Source organism: Podarcis vaucheri (genome assembly GCF_965113315.1).
Source record: "Podarcis vaucheri genome assembly, chromosome: 13".
In the NCBI taxonomy this organism is placed as follows: Eukaryota; Metazoa; Chordata; class Lepidosauria; order Squamata; family Lacertidae; genus Podarcis; species Podarcis vaucheri.
Genome location: NC_138751.1, coordinates 21,553,426 through 21,563,534, shown reverse-complemented (window position 1 = coordinate 21,563,534; position 10,109 = coordinate 21,553,426). Strand labels below are relative to the sequence as shown.

The window sequence follows — 10,109 nt, the reverse complement described above, 5'->3', positions numbered from 1 at the left end:
ACCAGAAATCCTGTTTGTGCAACCATCTAGTCCAAACAAACCTACTCCACAATAACTCTTTTTGTCAGTCTTTCAGGAAGCCATCAGAGCCTTTGTTGTGTTTGATCCAACAGACATGCATGGCTACCCTTCTGAAATTTACACCCCAGATCTTCTCCCTGTCATGGCAGTCCCCCCCCCCTTTCACACTGCCTAGAAACCAACACTTTTTACAGTCCTGAATTAGTACGGGTAACAGGGCCAGATTTAGATGAAGAGAGGCCCTAGGCTACTCCACTTGTGAGGCCCCTCCCAATCCCCCACCCTCACAACTGGAAGAAAATGGAAGAAAGTTATAAACAAAATTGAGTGAAGCCAAGGATGACAGGTATTTAAAATTCTGCAATTCACAATTTCTCCTCTAAAGGACATCAGAAAACTTCATTAAAATTTGTCACTTTCAGTGTACAGAATGCTCAGTGCAGACAACCTCTCTTGAGACATTGTGGCCCTCAATTCATGTTTAATTCTGTTGAGTCTTGAAAAACTCCTCTCTCTCCCGAGCAGTCAGAGACCATAAAAGCTAAGAAATAGCCACAAGATTGCTTCCACAATAGGAAAGGCCATCTGAATTTTTTTCTTGTGTATAATTTGATAAAGGTCTGTATGAGAGAGTGCTCTGCTGTAAGCCTATAGCTTTGTCTCATGTATAGGTGAAAGTGCAAAAGTTCATCTATAAATTTCAGGTCAGTATCTTCTGAGTGTGCTTCCATCAACAGTTCAACACCTTGCTGAATTTCTTGCTTGAATGCTATCATGGAAAACAATTGTGCAACATCCCTGTACAGAGTACTACTTCTTTTTAAGTTGGCTTCAAGTGCTTCAAATATAGGAATAAAGGATTTTATTCTAAACTTATCTCTTGAAGAAAGTGCATCTAAGGCATCAGGTGCACTTCTGTCATTTCCTTGCTGTTCCCTCACTCTTTTTCGCCTTGTTTTGCAGTTAACATTTAGGAGGTGGCATTTGCTTGCTTCTCAGGCTCATCAAAATCTTCTCTAATTTTCCTTTAAAAATCCACAAGTGAACAGTACAAACTTGCACAAGAACTCAGTAACAGGCCTGATTTCTGAAGGGCTTTGCCGACCTTGTGAAAATGACATAGTACACAGATTTATATCTCTAAGATATAGACTTTGGCTGTGAACTAGGGCCCCCACAAAAAAAAATCAAGTTGGGCCCCAGAGTTTCAAATTGGGCAAATTGAGTCTCATAGTTGCTGGGCCCGAGTTACCCTGCCCTCGCATGAAGTCTTGGGTTTGCAATTTGGGGAGAGGGGAGATTACCCGCTCAGGGGTGGGCGGGCTGGGGAGGCCCCCTAGATTTAGAGGCCCTAGGCTTTAGCCTACTTAGCTTATACATAAATTCGGCACTGGTGGGTAATAAAGTCATCCTAACTCAGATCTGCACAACTCACAACCTGCCAGACTTGGCAGATATTTAAAGGCTGCATTTACTTACCACCTGGCTGCAAGGGCAAAAATCAAGTTGCCACTCATTTCGCAAGACAACGTCGTGCACTTCACATAAAACTAAACTGCCTGCAGTCTAAGAAAGAATAAATGAAAACCAAAAAAAAATCCTTCCAGTAGCACCTTAAAGACCAACTAAGTTAGTTCTTGGTATGAGCTTTCGTGTGCATGCACACGAAAGCTCATACCAAGAACTAACTTAGTTGGTCTTTAAGGTGCTACTGGAAGGATTTTTTTTTTTATTTTGACTATGGCAGACCAACACGGCTACCTATCTGTAACTAAATGAAAACACTTCAGCCAGGCACAAGGCTCTTTTTAAAGTCCCAGAGGAGTTTTATTTTTTGCAACACAACACAACAGTAAATTGTAAAGTGAGGGGTCTGTAAAAAATGTTCTAGTATGGATTGCTGCTGCTCAGGCCAACCATGTCCTTTTTCAAAACATTTTGTTCCATCCCTCTTTTTCACCCTCACGCGTAAGTGTTATGTATGGGGCTAGTGAGTACACTCATTCCTCATTGGGCTGTTTCCCCCACCCCTTCATTTTTTCCTCAAGGCATTTTGTTTCGTAGACTCGGCAAACCTGCTGGTACCAACTTCTAGGGCGTTGATGTAGTGGCGGAGCTTCATCTTCCGGCACGAGGGGTGGAGAGGAGGTGGGGGCGGGACACCCAGCGGGGGGGCCGTCACGATGGCACCCTGGGGATCGCGCTGCCGGGGGCAGTGCGCTCTCCCTGCACTCCTCTTCCTTCGCCAGTGTGTTGATGGCTGTAACTGTCAGAACCAGTACAAGGCAAAGAATACAATGGTGCCCCCATTCAAAGCCAGCCAGACTAGCAGTTAAGCCTTAGTCTGTGTATATCCTGTATTGCTGCCCCTCCAAAATCTGTCACCTGAGGCAGCTGCCTTATTCTGGCTAAAGGCAGGGCCTGCTCTGCTATTTTTTGTGGTGGGTTGTTTTAATATAGGTTTTAACAAAAATAAGTCTCAAATTTGGTAGAACTGAAGACGCAAACAACTTTGAAGCCCTTCAAATCACAAAACTGCCTATTTAAAACATTTCACACTTTACAAAATGGGTTTAAGAGTTGCATTGGCCAAGATCAAAACTAGGTGAAAGTATGCTTAAGTAGGGCAAAGCATGCCAAGCTTTAGACAATGAAAAAGTCAACATACAAATTAGGGGCAAAGTCCCTTTTTAAAAAGTAAACTAGTAGCTTGTAACATTTTTCTGAAAAAATAAAAAAAATAAAGGGCATGGGAACTTCCTGCCACTCTGTCACCATATATTAGCCCAACTCCATTCTTAAAGCTGCCTGCAGTTTTGCAGCCTGAAACCTAAAGCCTGCCAACGTCCGAGAAGAGAAACTTTGACAGTTTCTTGCAGCACAGCAACAGAGAAAAGCTACCAAAATTCTATGCAGTCATTGAATACCCATGAAGTTGATGCTATGTTTCCACAGAAACACAAATAATCCAATAAATATCAGAATCTTTGTCCCCTATGAGTTGCAAGGCCAGAGTTTGTATTCAGAATTAATCCCATTGAACTTCATGGACAAATGCCTAAATAAGTAAACTACAGCTTTGACATACTTTTATGTGAAGGACTTTGGACCTAACTTGGAACAGGAGAAAAAGTAGGGAGGCAGAGACAACATCAGGATTCTGGTGGACTGGTTCTGTGTTACTTTGAAAAAATACTGCTTTTTATTAGGATTCATTCCATCTCTCATTTCCTGTAGGGACGACTTCAATAAAAAGGAGGTACAAATCTAGCAATTAAATAACCAAGAGACATTGTTAGGTAAGTTAGATGTACATGGAAGAGTATAGGTAAGATAGTATCTTTTGAGTGTGGCTATGCTATTCACACGCCAACTTATACTCTGCACACATGGATTACAAATTTGCTTTAAAAAGCCATATTCAGGGTGGTGATGCATATAAACAGATATAGACAATGTAATATCCTCCAGATGTTTGGCTACAGGTTCCAGCAGTACCAGCAAGCATGGCCAGTGGTCATGGGAATTTCAGCCTAACAATCCTGGAGGTTGGCTAGCCTTCAAAAAGGAAGTTTGAGAAATCTGGCATAGAAATAAGAGGACTATAATTTTCTAGTAGGGTTTAAAAGACTGCACAGGTCTCAAATAATCCAGTTCTGCTTACTACCACCAAGTAAAGGTAAAGAAGGAAAACGGTAACAGGATTATACAGCATTGTTAAAACAAATGGAAAAGAGCCACTGATTTAAACAAAACAGAATTATTCAGTGCACACTGGCCCTCCAGAATGTGTACTGCTTTCACTATAACTGAGCAGTTTCTTTCCCCTCTGCTCAAAGGGGGCCAGTTACAAAATTTGCTTTATTAAATAAGTTTCAGGTAGGTGCATGGAACGTGACATTGGAATGCAGTCATCCCTCCCTGTGTCTGGAACAGACAGAAAGTACCACACTCCTATCATGTTTAAGAAGAACAAGGCTGCTTCCCTTGCACTCAGACATTAGACACAATGAAGTCAGTCAGAACACAGAGCCCAGGTGAAGCAGTAAAACCCCCTCACGGGAACAGCCTCTTTGAAGAGATGGAAGGATTTCTAGCTCCATACTTCAATGACGTCGCCAGACTCCATCCCTAACTCTTCAGGGGTGCAGGTTCCTGCCAAACGCTGTCCATCAAAATAGAACGCAAGTTTGCACCTGCCGAAACCTTGGGCTTTACGGTAGTGACTCATAAGTTTTTGCAATGGCTCCCACTGCAGGAACAAGAGAGAAGGACAGCTGCAATACTGCCCCACCAACACCAAGTAGCCCTCTGCCCCCAAACCACAGTCTCCTTACCCTCTGGAGCGTAAACTCCATCTGGGAGCTTTTGTCTTTCCCTTGCACCCGGAGCTGAAGGTTTCCAGCATCACTGCTCCCTTGGCTAGTCGTCTCCACCACACAATCTGGAGGAAGTCCACATTACATTGATACACAACCAGCGAGATCAAAACAGCAATCCCCCCACAATGTAATCCTCAATTCCATTGTAGGGTATATTAGGTTGCGAGGCACAGACTAACCCAGCATTATCCCATGAGCTGTATGGGGATTTGAAGCTGGGTTCTCCCCAATCACTTCTGACCACTAGATCACAGATTAGCTCTCATAATGGAAGAGCAGGGTCTGGGAACAAAGCAGGAGAACAGGAGCAAGGGGTCCATTGGGAGCGGAAGAAGAAGAAGAAGAAGAAGAAGAAGAAGAAGAAGAAGAAGAAGAAGAAGAAGAATAGTAGTAGTAGTAGTAGTAGTTTGGATTTGATATCCCGCCTTTCACTCCCCTTCAGGAGTCTCAAAGCGGCTAACATTCTCCTTTCCCTTCCTCCCCCACAACAAACACTCTGTGAGGTGAGTGGGGCTGAGAGACTTCAGAGAAGTGTGACTGACCCAAGGTCACCCAGCAGCTGCATGTGGAGGAGCAGAGACGCGAACCAGGTTCCCCAGATTACGAGACTACTGCTCTTAACCACTACACCACACTGGCTCTCAAGAAGGGCATCAGCATCCCCAACTCAGCGGACAAGGATGGTGACAGTCATACAGAGAGACTTAAGGGACTGAAGACCCCCCTGGAAACAAAAAAACCCACCCACTACTCACCGATTATATCAGCCACACCCAGGCCCAGTACACGGGGGATGGCATCAGCGGCAAGTTCGCGATCTCGGAGCAGGAGAAGTATTCTGTCTTTGTGAACCTTCAGCGTCTGAGCCATGTGCTCAATCACTCGTTGAAGGGGGTCAGTCTATGGGGTGCAAAGTTAAAGGAGTTAGAAAAAACACCATAAACCAGGAAAACCCTACCTGCTCAATTGCCCAGGGAGGTTGTTCTTTTCTTCTCTTCCCCAATTCCATTTCCTTTGTGATCTTTAGAGAATTTAAGCCCTGAGGGCAGAACTCTCTTACTAATTTTTATCAGTGTCTCACAAGCCATTTTTTGGCTGAAGATACGGGTAGAAACCCTTCAAACAGAAAACAAACATGTCTCAACACTGCAGTAACATCCAGGTCCTGGAAAGTGGACATTTCCCAGTTATCACTACCACCATCTTCCTGCCTCCACAAGCCAACACATCCTTTTTTAAAAAAAAATAAATTGTTTTCAATTATTCTCAGCTGTCTCGGAGGCCAATAGTCAGGAAGAAAAGTGGGGTGTTAATATTTTAAATAAGTAAAGATCCCATACTATTCCCGAGAATCACAAAAACATTCACAATTTTAAGCAGGGCTATCAGGAAAAGAGCCATGGAATACTTGTAACAGATGGGAAAGAACAAAGCAGTGGTCAGGCATTTTGACTGCAGTATATAGACTAGGAAGGTAAAAGGTAAAGGGACCCCTGACCATTAGGTCCAGTCGTGGACAACGCTGGGGTTGCATCGCTCATCTTGCTTTACTGGCCGAGGGAGCCGGCGTACAGCTTCCGGGTCATGTGGCCAGCATGACTAAGCCGCTTCTGGCGAACTCCCAGGGTTTCAGGCAGGATGTTTCTCCCAATCCTTCCTACTTGGAAATGCCAGAGATACAAGGTGGGATTTGCAGCATGCATAGCAGATGCTCTTCCCCCAATGGCAACTCACCATCTGAACAGAAACTTTGTAGAGATCAGCCCGACACCGGATCTTTAGCACCAATTCCTGGGACTCGGAGGGCTCAAGGACATCAATCAGGATCACATCATCTCTGAGTTCCTCATCTTGCAAGCTTTTCTTGGCAGCTGAGAGGGAGGATGTCAGATTCCTGAGCTTCTGGTGGAAGTTTCTGAGGAGACAACGGAACAAAAAGAGCCCCATAAAACAGGTGGGAATAAGATACCTACATCGCAAGCATACCACCTTAAAAAATTAATCACCATAAACCTTTTGCTGAAAGTAGTTCTGAAAGCCACAAGTCGTGAGTTAGAGGACAAGACCACCGACAGACCAGATTCAAAACACGTCACTGTCATGGATGATCTATGGGGAACTGGGCTAAGGCATTCTCTGAGCCCCATCTGTTAAATATGTACAGGACAAATTAGCTTAGCAAAGGTGTTCTGGGGACATACACTGTTAGGACTTGGTTAAAAGAAAGAGATGACATAAAGCAGGGATGGGGAGACCTCACCTATGTTTTTTGGCTTCCACCAGTCCCAGGCAGCATGGCTAAAGGTTAGTGTGGATGGAGGAAGCTGTAGTCCAACAGCATCTAGACTAGAGGACTACAGGTTCCCCAACCCCAGGACAAAGTTTTGTAAACCTGAGACACATAGTACAACATATTTCTTTCACTGATCTGCTTGGCTTTATGGGAGTGGACTCTAGCTAATCTAAGCCTCCCACCACCAAGAAACCTGTCTCTCCTTCCCCTCCCAGAAAGCCAAATCTCTTGCAGAGTACAAGAAAACAAAAGCTGGCACAATACATGAGCCAGCTAAACACACAAAAAGTGGCTTTAGACAGGGGTCAGCAAACTTTTTCAGCCCACTGTCCCTCAGACCTTGTGAGGGGCCGGACTATTTTTTTTTGGGGGGGGGTGAACGAATTCCTATGCCCCACAAATAACCCAGAGATGCATTTTAAATAAAAAGACACATTCTACTCATGTAAAAACACACTGTTTCCCATACCGTCCACGGGCCGGATTTAGAAGGCGATTGGACCAGATCCGGCCCCCGGGCCTTAGTTTGCCCACCCATGGCTTTAGAAATGTCTTGTGCCTGCCAAATCAGGGTGACTGGGGTTTTTATAGATCCCAATCCTCCCCAACAAGCCTGGAAGGCTTCTCTTTCTCTCCCCCCGCCACACCCCTGCACCAATCCACAGAAACCCACTCCCCTTCCAGAGGACCCCAGATTCTTACTTAGCTCCATGGCGTCGTTTCTTGAGCTGCGGTGGCGGTGGCGGTGAAGGGGAAAGAGCTTTACGTCTGTTGAAGGGAGAACCAACAGAGATATGGTTTTAATTGGGAATTCCAGACCAGCTGGTTAGAGGAAGAGAAAGAAGCAGACCTTTTTTCTTGTTCCACTTGCTTCGTAGGAGCCTCTTCCTCCTCTGCCTCTTCCTCATCTGATGTGTCAATGACTTGGGGTTCAGAAGACAGCACTGGGATTTGAACGGGCAGTTTCAGAGACTCAGGGAACAGATGGAGACTGTTCTGAACCTGTCAAGGGGGGGACGGGAAGAGAGAGAGAGAGAGAGAAAGGACAAAAAACTCAGTTTTTCTCCCCGGACACTTGGGCAGGCAGGAAGCAATACTGCTAAGCCGTTTAGAAAAGGACAGTGGATTAGTTTCTGCAAAGGTAGGTGCTAGGACATCAGGGTTCAATCCAGCCACGAGTGTGTTGGTAGTGAGGAGTGGAGGAAGAGTCTAAATCAAGTAAGCAAAAAAATAGGGAATCCCTGGAGCTATTGGGAAGTGAACTAAAATTAAAGCACTCCTGGGTTCTTCTCCTCCTCCCAGCACAGAAAAAGAAGTTGAGCAGGCGAGAACAGGGTGGGGAGCATGCTGCCTTATGCTTGTTTGGGGGGGGGGGGGACTGGATATAATAATGCTGTAACAACAGCGAAGGCAGAAGGGTTAAGCATTTTGCTTCCGTCATTCACTGAAGAGAAATGAACCTCCACTGAAAGCCCCGAGAGCACGACTCCAATGCAGTTAGCTTTCTTTCCTCCTCCCTCCTCGACCCCTTTTCCTTTCCCGCCTTTTCAGGTCGGGCTGAGGGACTGTCTCGCCGCTGACGTCTGCAAGCCGCCCTGGCAAGTCTTCCTTTTCCCTTTCGGCTGAAGGGGAGAGAGAGGCGCCCCCGCCGCGCGGCACTCGCCTTGCTGGAGTAAACGGGGACGGCGGCCACGCCGAAGTCCGCGGGGAGGATGCGGCGGCGCTTGATGGGGGGCTTCCTGGGGGTCCCCTCCGGCTCCGAGTCGCTGCTGGAGCAGGGCTCCACCTGCAACAGGCAACGGGGAAGTGAGGCGGAGGCGCCACGCGAGCGCGAAAGGGCCCCACCATCCCTAAACACAGACCCCCTTCCCTCCCGCGCCTATTTACCGTCTCCGCCATGGCAGCGGCATCAAGCGCTTTTTATTGGTTTTGTTTGACAGCCCGCCCCGCCCGCCCCGATTGGTCGTCACGCCCGACGCCTCTGTCCTTCACCGCCACCACCCAATAAGGTTTCGAATCAAGCCGCCTCTTCCGCTGCAGCGCGCAAAGAATTCTGGGAACTGTAGTTTTCCTTGCCCTGCTTCTCCCGAAGTCTTTGGCGTTGTTGTTGTTGTTGTTTACCTCCAGCTGTTTTGGGACTACAATTCCCACCATCCCTGACCACTGATCCTGTTAGCTAGGGATGATGGGAGTTGTAGTCCCAAAACAGCTAGAGGGCGAAGTTTGGCCCTGCCTGATTTAAGGAGCTGGAAGAGGAGCTGGAAGAGACCTATCCGCAAAACCTTAGAGAATTGCTTCCAGTCAGTGTAGACAGTACTGAATTGGATGGGCCAAGAATCTGACAATATAAGGCAGCTTCCTATGTTCCTTTGCATGTTTCTCAGGCTACTTAGAAATACACAACTGAAAAGCAATAGTAATGTTTACACACTTTAGAAAGCTAAAATCCTCAAAAAATCAGAATTAAAACTATCGGGGAGGGACACAGCTCAGCAATAGAGCATCTGTTTAGAACACAGAAGGTTCTAAATTCAATCCCTGGCATCTCCAGGCAGGGCTGGGAATATTCCTTTTCTAAAATCCTGGGCAGCTGCTGCCAGTCAGTGTAGACTGCACTGAGCTAGATAGACCAATAGTCTGACTTGGCATAAGGCAGTTTCCTTTGCATGTGAAAACCTCAGGAGTAAACAGAAGGACTGTGATGCTATATGTTAGTAAGTTGGTTCCAAACCTCCCAGGTATTCTGCTGTCAAAAAGCACTCTTGAATACTATTCAGGGCTGAATCTCAGCATTTGACAGTGGGAACGAGAGTTGTGCTTCAGTTTTGAATAAACCCTAGGATTTCAGACATGCCACTTACTGGAGAAGCACTAGTTGCTTTTCTCAGCAATTTATCAAATGGCCTGATATTATTATCTGAGCATGAAGGAACAAAATATCACAGGGGGAGAATTTTGCTATAATGTGCATGCCCTCTAGCAGGGCTTCGCAGACTTCAGGGCTGTGTCTGTTTCTTCTTTTCTTTTCTTAACTAGAATTCCAAGCTGCACTGACTGACTCCAGGCGCAAAACAGTAACATGGTAGATAGATAATATAAGGATCGATATAATTTTATAATATGCAGAGAATGATATGTGCTGATAAAAAGGAGAGAGGAGAAGCTGAGGGAAGTCGGGGGGGGGATAACACTGGGAAACAAATTTTTTGTTGCATTGACACCTGCAGTTGTTCTAACCTAATTTCGACGTGCTGATTTCATATCTGAAGTTGGTTTTGTTCTGTAAGCTCTGGGTTTTTTTGCAATTCATGTTTTTCACTTTTTACCATAATCTTTGTTTTTCACAATGCAAGAATTCAATATTTTATTAAACACATAGCCAAAGTAGTACAATATGAGTATAAATGTAAGTG

At 45.6% G+C, this 10,109-nt stretch overlaps 1 protein-coding gene across 2 annotated transcripts; it reads right to left on the bottom strand.

The window, feature by feature from the left end:
- Window positions 1–1,824: 1,824 nt before the first annotated feature.
- NFATC2IP (nuclear factor of activated T cells 2 interacting protein) lies at window positions 1,825–8,687 on the bottom strand. Of its 2 annotated transcripts, XR_014213219.1 has the most exons (9): window positions 8,584–8,687; window positions 8,360–8,482; window positions 7,547–7,698; window positions 7,399–7,464; window positions 6,138–6,318; window positions 5,159–5,303; window positions 4,359–4,465; window positions 2,830–4,273; window positions 1,825–2,744 (listed from the first exon to the last, which is right to left on the bottom strand). XR_014213219.1 is itself a non-coding variant. In XM_082197085.1 (8 exons), exons 1-8 carry the CDS (start codon window positions 8,593–8,595, stop codon window positions 4,115–4,117), a joined length of 945 nt encoding a protein of 314 aa, XP_082053211.1. In that variant the 5' UTR covers window positions 8,596–8,687; the 3' UTR covers window positions 1,825–4,114. The 2 variants fall into 2 exon arrangements, 1 of the variants encoding a protein (XP_082053211.1); XM_082197085.1 differs by having other exon boundaries at window positions 1,825–4,273.
- Window positions 8,688–10,109: the final 1,422 nt, after the last annotated feature.